The sequence below is a fragment of the Balaenoptera musculus genome, chromosome 16 (assembly GCF_009873245.2).
Source record: "Balaenoptera musculus isolate JJ_BM4_2016_0621 chromosome 16, mBalMus1.pri.v3, whole genome shotgun sequence".
Classification (NCBI taxonomy): Eukaryota; Metazoa; Chordata; class Mammalia; order Artiodactyla; family Balaenopteridae; genus Balaenoptera; species Balaenoptera musculus.
In genome coordinates this window covers 14,259,106-14,271,423 of record NC_045800.1, presented here as the reverse complement: position 1 = coordinate 14,271,423, position 12,318 = coordinate 14,259,106, and the positions used below count along the sequence as shown (strand labels likewise).

General features: G+C 37.8%; 1 protein-coding gene across 1 annotated transcript in view; it reads left to right on the top strand.

Annotated features, from left to right (window-relative positions):
• Positions 1 to 12,318, top strand: part of LOC118882701 (pancreatic triacylglycerol lipase) — a 63,051-nt gene that overhangs the window by 34,972 nt on the left and 15,761 nt on the right. The window contains exons 3-5 of the mRNA XM_036828875.1: positions 9,391 to 9,436; positions 10,679 to 10,833; positions 11,438 to 11,560. Of these exons, the coding sequence (XP_036684770.1) occupies positions 9,391 to 9,436; positions 10,679 to 10,833; positions 11,438 to 11,560 (324 nt within the window). The remainder of the gene's footprint in view (positions 1 to 9,390; positions 9,437 to 10,678; positions 10,834 to 11,437; positions 11,561 to 12,318) is intronic.

The window sequence follows — 12,318 nt, the reverse complement described above, 5'->3', positions numbered from 1 at the left end:
CATCCGTTATTAGTTTCAGTTTTAACAAATTGATATAAATCATCCAAAATATCAAATTGGTTGTGTTATAGGGAACCTCAAGAAACAAATGAAAAGTTGAACTAACTTAGCAGAAAGAGGTATGAAAACCTTCTTAGACTTGAATTTCATGGGATTAAGTAACTACTTCATTATTAGTTTTTAAAGCAATTTCCTAAATTAGTTTCTAATAGCCAGATCCTAAAATGACTCATCATTAAATTTAGCTTTCTTTTCACAGTAGAGGGGCAAGATAATGATCCATGACAACTATTGATACCTTAAGAATTAGAGGTACTTTTATTTTCTTTATAAAAATAAAGAAAAAAATCATGGCTAAGGGATATTTGGAATGCTTTCATATCTTCCCTCGAGTGGACCTAAATCCCCTTGTTCCTCTGTAGATGTTATTGTCAGATTATCTTGGCAAATCAAGGTGCCAGAGGTTCCCACTGCATACACTATTTTATTATTGACTCATTTTGGCACATTCTGAAGCATTTTACTCTCCAAAAGTGGGCACTTGTCTTCTGAGGTTCCCATCACTGGAGACCCCTGGGCTCCCAGCCTCCTGGGGAAGCTGAAAGGAGAACAGATGGGGCCACCAGGCAAATCACAGCCTGTCCATCCTGCAGCTCTGGGTAAGATCGCAACACATTTAAGAGGGAACTTCAAATAGTTACATGTTAGCCTGTGAGAGTGGTTTCCAAGTGTTTTCAGTCCTGGACCACATGATTAGAAAGCCAGTGTCCAGGGGTAGGTGGTAAGCATGATCTTTTTTTATTGATGCTAACCTTGGAGTTGGCAGAGCATGTGTTTCCCATATAAATTTTACCCCAGGTCAGGTGCTTTAAAGACCTCATTCAGGGGGTTCATTTGCTATATTTGTATTGATAGATGCAGTTCCCAACATCTCCAAATGGATAAACTCCTTGACCCCAGTTTCCAAGGGTGATCAGCTCCTATTCTTTAGTTGGCAATTTAGTAACCTCACCTTTTCCCTTTTAAAGTATGTCAGGTTTTGGAATGAGCCAAATTGGGGCCATCCAGATTCGTGTTTCTCAAATTTGAATGTGCCACAAAATCTCCTGCAGACCCTGTTAAAATGCAGATTCCGACTCAGCAGATTCAGGTGGCTTTTGCATTCCTAACTAATTAGCTCCCAGGCGACGCTGACCTGCTGGCCCATGGACCACACTTTGAGTAGCAGGAATCCAGATTTCTAACAAATAAAGGGAAAGAGATATCATATGCAAAAAGAATTCTCTCCTACACTCTGCAGATGGAGACCGAGTCTGGGGACTGTAAAACCATTATGTGTATAAAGAGATTTCCCTGGGAAAGTATTATGTTTTGTCAATCTTGCTAAATAGTTGATATTACGTAGTTCTTTATCTTTATGCAAAAGAACTTCAAATATTATTCTGAAAACTTCCAGTATTCTGTGAGGATTCTACTAGGGTAGGGAAAGATAAGAAAACTGTTGGAGAAATTACATTTGTAATAAACATTGAGCTGATCCTGATTATCCATTAATGAGTTAGACTCATCTAAAGGAACCAATCTTTTTTCTAAATTTTTTCACACATTTATCTATGATCTAACTATTCAAAACAGCTCTTGGGTACTAAAAAATGAATCATAAGGTACAAATTTTCCTTCATGACTGTAATTTGTCTCTCAATGTGATTCTGATCCAATTGACAGTAATCTATCCCATTGGTATATCCTGATCAGGATACTAACTAGGAAAAAAAATTGTCTTTAATGTGTAATCAAGTCTGATTTCATAAGAGAATTTATGGTGTGTAAACACTTAAGAAGTGGCTATTCTAGTAGCATTCTCAGCTCAGAGAGCTTTGCAAGATATCTTTGCCCTTCCTGTAATGTTTAATTGAGAAAAGTATTTGTCATGACATGGCAATGACTAGGGAATGATATCACCCATAAAAAATAGGATGTTATTTCTAGTAATTTTTATGACTTATACAATTTTCTCGTACATTTAAGAACTACTTTATATAACTGCTTATCCAGGAAAGGATTTTAAGAGAAAATGGAATTTAACTTTAAATTATATTTAATATAACTTCAGTTATCCAAATTACTGCCTCATCTGAAGTATTTGCTTTTCAGCTATGTGTTCAGTACTCTCTAGACAAAGTTATAGTCATCATATAAACAAAAAAAATGTAATTGGCTTAGTTATCTGTTATTGTGTTGACTGTGATTTTCCTTATGTACTATTAATTACTTGCCAATTATTTCTTATAATCAAGTTTAAAAAATACATATACTTATTAAACTCAGACTTGGTGAATATGTATCATTCCACAATTAAAATATCAAATTATGTGTTAAGCATGTGGTATTAATCGGAGGTAAGATCTATTGGCCTAGAGGAGGGAAAGATATTGAGTTTAATTAGAAAAATAAAAGAGATTGTTAGTAAATTCTGCAAAGCCTTATTTTTTTTTTAATTTTTGAATTTTATTTTATTTTTTTATACAGCAGGTTCTTATTAATCCTCAATTTTATACACATCAGTGTATACATGTCAATCCCAATCGCCCAATTCATCACACCACCTGCAAAGCCTTATAGAAGCACAATAAAATAGGAAAAGTTCATCAGAATAACAATAATAATAAGAATATCAATTGTCTACTGTGTACGAGGCCCTATTCTATGTGCTTTCCCTCATTTATTCCTCACAGGAACCCAATGAGGTAAGTTCTATAGCATTCCTATTTTATAGATGAGGAAACTGAGATACAAAGAGCTTAGGCTAAGCTAAAATCATTGGATTTCAGCAGTTTTACTATGATGTGCCTCTGTGTGATTTTCATTGGATTTATCCTGCTTGGGGACTGTTGAGTTTCTTGTATGTATAGGTTCATTTTTAAAAATAGATATTAGACATTTTCAGCCATTATTTCTTCAAATATTTTAACATCTTCCCCAGGATTACAATTGTGTGTGTGTTAAACAGCTTGTTATTTTCCCACCAGTCACTGAGGTTATATTCAATTTTTCAACCTTTTCTTCTCTGTGTACTTAAGTGGGATAATTTCTATTGCCATGGCTCAGTTTACTGATTTTTTCTTCTGTAGTGTACAATCTTTTGTCACATCCATTCTTAATAATTTCTATTCCTAACTCATATATCCATGTTTTCCTTTGGATCTTGAATATATTTATGATAGCTATTTTAAAATTCTTATTTGCTAATTTTATTATCTCTGTCAGTTCTGGATCTCTTTCTATTAACTGATACGTCATATTTTCCCACTTCTTTGCATGCCTAGTAATTTATCATTAGATGCTGGGCATTTATAATTTTACAGTACTGAGTATATCATTGGGTTCTAATAAAGAGACATACAAGTTTAATTTTTCTTTTTTAGTTGGATAGGGTACTCAGTTAATTTACTTGTAGATCAGTTTAATCTTTTTGAGGTTTGTTGTTATGTTTTTTTAAGCTAGATTGGGATTGACCTTTATTCTTGGGCTATGTTAGTGCTCCTCCTAAGGCATGGCCTTTTGAGGGGTATCTACTGAATGCCTTGATCATTCAATGAAATCTCTTACTCTGTTAGGCTGGATGTTTCCCAATTGTGTGTGAGCTCCAGGAATTGTTCAGATTATAAATTCCCTCAAATAGTTGGTCTTTCCCTAACAGTTGTTTTTTTAATCAGCCTCATAGATCTTACTCTTCGCAAACACAGCTTAGTATTTATCCAAAGATTCAAGCGGACACCCATGCCAATTTCTGAAAACTCTCCATCTTCATAGCTTCCTGCTCTCCAGTACTTTGCTCTGCAAATTCTAACTACTTTAGCCTCTGCTCTCTATCTCCTCAGCAAAATGAGTCTGCCTTGCTCTAATAGGAATCTCCCTCCTTGTGCTGGGGTCCAGGAAATGCCAGAGTGATTGAAGGTCTCACCTCATTTGTTTTCCTTTTTTTTCCATTTATTACCGTCTTGTACTACCCATTGTTCAGTCTTTGCAAATCATTTATGTATATATATTTTCCAAACTTTTAATTATTTATGGTAAAAGGGCAAGTCTGATACCAGTTGCTCCATCCTGACTAGAAGTAGAAATGCTTCAGCTTATAATTTTTTAAGTGGACTTTGCTACTTGCCTTACAAGGTTGGTTATAAAATGCACATGTTGAGACAGACTCTGGCTTTGCCTGCCCCTCTGTAAGTTTCTTCAGGTCATTTCTAATTGTCTGATCCCCAAAGCATCTTAGGTATAAAAAAAAATTGGTACAAATTATTAGTTTAATATGTTTCTTTCTTTCTTTTTTCTTTGCTTGCTATCTCTCTTTTGTCCCTCTTTCACCATAGCTCTCAGAATCCAAGCTGTGATCTCTGGGTCTGTTGAATTTTGCATCTCTCTACCTATTTGCTGTCTCTTCCTGCTCAATGACATCTGGAAAATCTTGTTATTCCATTCTTTAAGTACCCTGTAGTTGGATCCCATTAAACTCTCTTGAGAGCTCATGTCTTGAAAGGAGTTCAAAGTGCCTGGAAAATGGGCCAAATGGGTATGCAACAAGGTTAAAAACCTCAGAGAAGGTAACCATATCTGTAAAGCTTTACTTGTGATAAGAAGAGTTAATTTGATCTAGAATTGTGCTATCCGATATGATAGGTGCTAGCCACATGTGGTCCCTTGAAATGTGCCACATGTTGAAATGATAATATTTTGGGTATTTTAGATTAAATAAGTTATTAAAATATATTTCACCTATTTCTTTTTACTTTTTAAAATGTGACTTACAGTATATTCCTATTAGGCTGTGCTGATCTAGAAAGCACAGGGCTGGGGTTTTAAAAACAATAGTGGCCAGTCTGCATTTTAAACCTGACTGTCAGGCAGTGTGTAGAGGATAGACACTGTCCTGAGGGCAAGAAAAGCAATTAGAAGTCTACTGTGATGGCCCAGGAAAGAAATGATTATCATATTTAATATCACAAAAGTTGTATTTCCATTTGAAAAAAAACTGCCATTTGCTGCATTAGTAGTAAGGGAACAAAATACAAATAAAACAAGTTATCTAAAAAATATGTGTGGCTTTGTTTTGGAAAGCAGATAACCAGTCTTATACATATATATATACATACACATTTAACATCTCCTACGGTACCCATTCTTGACCATTTTTAGATCAACTGTAACACAGCCTTGGAGAACATGGCCTTTTGTGGATTTACACAAGTCATCTGGAGCTGGAGGAAAGAATTTGTCCCCAAGACTTAGCTCTCCTGCTTACCAACAGTGTGATCCTGGAAATGTTGCTTAAACTCTCTGAGTCTCACTATCCTCATAAGAAAAATAGCTAAAGCTTCCACAGGTTCTGCAGGACATTAAATGCATACTTTATAAGTATGTAAAACTGAACAATTAATGCTATAAAATTTTAAGTATGCTTGTTCTTCTTTTTCACAAAGTAAACCATCTTCATACATAACAGAGGAGGGTTGACTATAATTTCAGTCCCTGAGTCTGGGTGCACTGAAATCCCTCATGTTTGTTTTGTTTTGTTTTAATAAGCACACTCAGCTAGCTATAAAGTGGTTTTTCTTTAATTAATTAATTTATTTATTTTTGGCTGCATTGGGTCTTCACTGCTGCGTGCGGGCTTTCTCTAGTTGCAGCGAGCGGGGGCTACTCTTCGTTGTGGTGCGCAGGCTTCTCATTGCAGTGGCTTCTCTTGTTGCAGAGCATGGGCTCTAGGCGCATGGGCTTCAGTAGTTGCGGCACGCGGGCTCAGTAGTTGTGGCTCGCAGGCTCAGTAGTTGAGGAGCACGGGCTCAGTTGCTCCGCGGCATGTGGGATCTTCCCAGACCAGGGCTCAAACCCGTGTCCCCTGCATTGGCAAGTGGATTCTTAACCACTGCGCCACCAGGGAAGTCCCAGAAACACCTCACATTTGGCAGGACGGTTGCTCTGGAAGGTGTGAGGCCACGATAACCCTCAGATTCTTGCAGTCTCCTTCTGCTCAGGGAAGTCTGGCGTTCTCAGGTAGGCATATTCTCCCTCCCATTGAAGGCCCTGGCTGTGGGCTGAGCAGGATAAGGGAGGACACGACAGGCTCTCTGAGGTTAAGTAAATGAGACCCCGTTTGGCTAACATGCCAGTTATCTGGCCACACAGGTGTCCCAGGGTCTTTCTTTCTCTCACCTGGAGTTTGGTATCACAAGGTTGCCAGAATCAGAGCCTAGACGTATGTCAATATTTAACTCCTCTGCAAACATGGCTACTGGATTAGAAATGTCTAAGTTTATCTTTTTGTTTTTAAATGTCCAAGGTTTCAGAGTCAAAACTGAATCAATGTTATGTAGTGCTCTGCTGAATCCAGGAGACATAGAATTATTTTTCAATGAAAGCCCACTTTCAACGCCATGCAATAGCTGGAGAAGGACTGCCATGGCTCTGTCAGCCTTCACAGGGCCCACCCTCTAGCCCGCAATCCTGAGATGTGAGGAGTAACAAAAGCTAGTGGAGAGCAGAGTTTTGGTGGTAGCTCCAATCCACCTGCCTGTGGTGCTTGAGAGTTTCCTAGGTACCCAGCACACTGAACTGCTCTAACTACAAGTAAGTTGCATCTGGGGGCCCAGGCAACACTGGGTGAATTCTCACTAAACCTTGAAGTATCATATGGCCTCAGGTTGCTTGTGAAACAATGGTCACTATCAGGGTCTGAACTGAAAAATACCCAGTAAAATTAAAATTCTACAAAAATAGAGTGAAGGATTGGGCAATTACTTTTTATAATTTGGGAAGTGGCAGGAAAGGGGATTTTCTAAGCCAAAAATTGGAAAATAACCTGGCAAAGTATTAATGTTTTGCATAATGTTTGCATCCAAATCTCATGGTAAAATTTGCAACCCAGGATTCAATGTTTGGTACCTGAACTGTTCTTGGAAGTAGGAGAAGTCATTGTACAATAAAATAATCTTTATTGGTTAAGGTAATGCTAGTTGATGTAACCCTGAAATATCAGTGGCTTTACATAATAGGAATTTATTTCTTGCTTATGTAAAGTTCAAAATGGGTGTTTGTGATTGATGGGTGGCTTTCATCTAAGCAGGGAACCCAGGCTCCTTCCAGCTTCAACACATGGCCTTCAAAGTCACTGTTCTTGTCTGCATCAAGCCACAGAAAGGAAGGCACACGGCAGATCATGTGCGGGTTTTTTATGAACAGGACTAGAACTGATGTGCATGTGTGCGCTCACATGTCATTGGCCAGTTGATCATGTGGCACATCATCCTGCAAGACAGATCGGGTAATAGAGTTTAGTTCTATTCCCTGTAGGAAGAGGTCAGCAATCTCTCCTATACACACTATAAACAGACATAGCATGTTAGTGATCTGAATGAAACAATATAGTTCATAAAACTTTACAACCCAACTAAAGGGTTCAGAGAGATTGAATTTAGGGGAAGTCATTCATCCAGAATTGACATGATAGACTGCTGATTACATACAATTCCTTTCTTAGCTTTTATAACAGTTTGGGAAATTGACTCTTCCCAAAACACTATAAAATTTGAACTTACTTTAGTTTACTAAAAAAAAAAATTCCCCATGAACTCCAGTCTCTGTTTCAGAACTTAGTGACTTTTGGTCCTAATTCTACAACCTATATTGAACAAAGGTCTCCTTAACTATGGATTAAATTTTGTACTATCTAAAATGCCAACTTAGAAATTTTGTGTGAATTATTTGGTAATTCACACAGAATGTATTTTATTTTATAGTAAACTCCAGAGTGAACATTGGCTCCTTTTTTTTGGTTTGTTTATTTTGCTTGTTTTCAGTTAAAAATCACAGTTCTTTACTGTGAGATTGTGTAGGCAGTTGTTCCTATAGAAATTATTCAAACTATATTGCTTTTTATATTCATTTCCTCATTCATTTGTTTGTTCATTCATGGGGGATGTGTTCAGGGCCTGCTTCATGCCAACATGGCTAGATGCTGAGGTAAGACAAGGCCTGGAGAATTCCAGCCTTCTCAGAGTTTATGATCCACACCTGATTGTGATGGGTGTCAAATGAGGCTAGTTCTAAAGGGAGGTGTTTCTAGAGGAGAGAGGGAAACCAACCTAATCAGCTCTGGAGAAGAGTCCCTAAGGATTGGATTAAATGCTGAGACATGAAGGATTCAGTGGGACTTTGCCACTGCTCCCATCCATGGGATTCCTTCCTTGCAACTTCTGTCCTGATTTTAACATTTCCCTTGCCCAACATTACTGAATTTTCTTCATACACAAATAATTTTCTTGCTTTTTTTCTGTACCTGTAAACTTTGTCAGGGAACTGAATTCTTTGACCATTTTTGACCTACAAACGTGACAATTTCATATGATTCGACCTATAGCTGTGATGCTGTCAGGCCAAATGCTCCAGTCTCTTAAAATTATAGTAGCCTATCCCAGTCTTTTTAAAATTAATTTTAAGCAATCGATCACCAACTGAAAACATCCCAGTTCTTTTCTATCAAATACTTCTCTTCCATATTATATTTCCCAGACCATTTTTTTCCAAGTTGAATTTTGTTTTTCTCTTATGCATAATTTCATTTGGTGATGGGGTCACTGATTTCACCTCTATGTTCTTAGAAGTACCCCCAGTTCCTTTCATCAGTTCATTTACTCTTTCCTCCATGTTATTGTTGATAAATAAATTAGTCCTATGGACTATCAAAATAAACTATCAACAGCTTTCCTAAAAGAAATGAACTCTCTTGAAGAATTGCCTCTATTTCACTGTTTTGGAAGGTAAGGCAAGGTTGTACAAAAACTGCATGAGCTGGTAAGCTTTTAGTATTTGTGGTCAAGACTGCTGTTATCAAATCTATGAAAACAATTTAGTTTCACCCATACCCACAGACCTGCACAGAGAAATGTAAACTAAAAAATGGGCAGACTAGAACCTTCACTACAATGAAATTATGGTGATTCTAAGCATTGTATAATCACATTGAAAGAGAACTGTTCTTATCTACCCTTTTCTCATCTTTCCAAAAGTACTATGGAAAATTTTACCTACTCTATCAATCTTGGTTTATTTATGATTAAAATTAAAAGTACATCCTTGGAACCTCCTCTTGTTTCATGCCACTTTTCCATGGAACTGCTCAAAAAGATAAGGTTTGCCTATAAAAGGACCTCTAGGTGCTATTTTGTGGGCAGAACTTGACAGAACTGCCATGGTGAGTCTGGAACATGTTTACTGAGTCTAATTTAGTCGAATTTACTCATTTTCCCTCAGAGGTCTAACTGAACTTGAATTACGCCAATCTTTTAAAAACTTACTTAGCCAGACTTAATTATATTTTAAAATTTTATTTAGATGCTGCTCATCTGGACACTTTCGCTGTTGCTGGGAGCAGTAGTAGGTAAGAAAAAATATTTATGTCATGCTGGAAGAGACTTGCTGCTCAATACTTGGAAGAAGGGCTACAACACCTGAATTCAAGCTACTATGAGGATGAGAAGTAGAGCAAGGGGGAGAGATCCATGAATAGGAGCTCAAGCACTGGGAGTAGGGCTGCCAGATAACAGCTAAGATGCCCAGTTAAAGTTGAATTTCAGGTAAAACAAAGAATATGTGGCATAGTTATATAAATGGTAAAATTGATCATTATAATAAATAAAATTTAAAGTTAAGAAAATTTAAATTTATTGCTATTGTTATAATAAAACATTTATTGTTTATCAAACTCAAACTTAACTTGTATTTTCATTTGCTAAATTTAACAACCCTAGCTCGGAGTTAAGCGTAAGGTTTGAACCCTGGTTCCATCAGCCACAACTGTATTTCCCTGGGTAAAATTCTTAACCTCTCTGTGCTTCACTGTCTTCATCTGTGAACTGGGCATATAATGCCACCCCTTTTGTAGGGTAATTGTGAGACTTAGGTGTGATAAGTCATGTAAATCATCTTGCCCAGCATGTGGCACATATGGAGAATGCAGCGCCTACAACAACTACTACTCCTATTCCTGCTCCCACTATTAATGGAGACTTTATCCCCCTGGAGAACCCTTCCTTTGTGTTGTTCTTTTATGGGTTAACATTCAAGCACAGAGTTGTGTCAAACCATGGGCTTTCTATTTGATTATTTGTGAGCAGCTTCTTCATCACAAGAATCCAGGATGCCCCTCAAATATAGGTCAGAGACCTAAATATTCAGCCAGGTAGAGACGTAAAGTTTTGGCATTTGCACGAAACTTAAGATCTCAACCCAAAGCCCAAAGACCAATGCCAGAAGATGTTTACAAGGAGGTAAGCGCCTCACCCCCTACTACCAAGACCTGGGGACACAAGACCACTCCCTTCTTGGGCACCAATGGCCCAGAGGAGACATCTGAGTTGAGAGGCTCAAATGAGTCCTAGCATGGGACTGGACAGAGACAGGAGGGGAGTGAGGCGGTCCTACATAGTGGAAATGAGAAGCAGCAGCCTGTCTTTAGCTGGGATGTTGTCTGTTGAAGCTGTTTTGTGAGTGTGTATATAGGAAGGTGTTTGAGGATGTGGAGGAAGAAAATATGCCACAAAATGTAGTTTAACTCATATATTGTCAGAGAGACCATCACAAAGAGCATTCTGGTGAAACTAATACTTCTGGGTGATTGCAGGAAAAGAAATCTGCTATCAAAGACTTGGTTGCTTCAGTGATGACTCCCCTTGGGCAGGAATTGTAGAAAGACCCATCAAAATATTGCCCTGGGCTCCAAAAGATGTCAACACTCGTTTCCTCCTATACACTAACGAGAACCCAGACAGCTTTCAAGTAAGAACACTCATGGTTTTCAGAACTAAGTTTCATCTGTTTTATGTAATAAGGATACTGAATTTTGTCTTCTAAAGAGAACAAATCAGACAGTGGAATTTGCACCTCTGTAGACTTTTAGCACAGTGACCGTATTATTTTTTATAACTTGTTTATAAAAGGTTTGTTTGATAATTTGTTTAAAGTATCCATTAACTTGATATTATTTTTATTCTACCTCTATGGTACCATTTAATACAATATTCTAAATATGGATATTACATATATATAATCTCTAAGTGTTATGTATAACCTTCCAACATATTTTGTATCTATAAAAAACACACACACACATACATAGTCTTCCATTGGGTGGAGACAAGACCCTACCACCAATATTATAGCAGACATATTACCCCAAGTAGAGCAAATGCAAAAATGTTATGACATCTGGAAAGTATCGACTTGGTGATGATTGGGAATAGCTTGGTTGTAATAAAAGAATCCTTACTCACAAGGATCCCAAGTCCCAGGAGTCTTCTCCCATCTGCCACTTCCCTCCTCGTAACAGTTCTATTTGATATTTTCAGAAACTTGACATTAAACATTTTTCTCCCCCAAACAGGAACTCGTTGCAGATCCATCTACTATCACAGACTCCAATTTCAAAACAAATAGAAAAACTCGCTTTATTATTCATGGATTCATAGACAAGGGAGAAGAAAACTGGCTGCACAGCATTTGCAAGGTGAGACTGTAAATCTCTTAAGGGAAGTTTGTTTCCAGAGTGATAATTAGCAACAGAGAAGGCAAGGCCCCACCCAGGCAGGACAGATGCCTGCCACCATAAGGCTGGAGGATCCTCTGACCTCACTGGGTCTGGGGTTCCCAGAGGAGGTCCAGGAGGTGACACGGGGTGGAGGGGACCTGGGACAGTCAGACCAGCAAGGCTGGCAGGCATTTGGTGGCTCAGGGTAGCGATTATTTAATAACTAATACAGAGCTATTTCTAAATTTTAGCAACAGGTGTTGCCATACTGATGCAACATTTGTTGCATTTTCAATAGCTTTTAGTCTCTTCAATAGGCTTTGATTTCTGTGTGAAGAACTAAGATAACTCATTTTGCCCAAACTAATTATTTTCCCTTGATACTCTTTTATCTCCTATGGTAGCAATAGCTAGGAAGACTGTGTAGATTTTCATTTCTGGCTTCTGTTGTTTCAGCAGTAGTGATCCTATTTTCTTAAATTTGCCTTTGGCTATGTGCCCTGTGATAATGAAGAATTAAAAGACAGAAAATCAAACAGAATAAATTTTCCAATAACTGCTAGTGCTTAAGGAACATTATCATTGATTCATTTCTTCATCAAGATTTTGTGGCCAGCTGTGGCACAAAGATGCAATCATTTCTTTAGAGGTCTTATTTCAGGCCTGCCTGTGACTCAAGCCAAAGGCTGATCTGAGTTAACTCCGGAGAGTTTCGACTGATCTTGAAGACAGTTAAA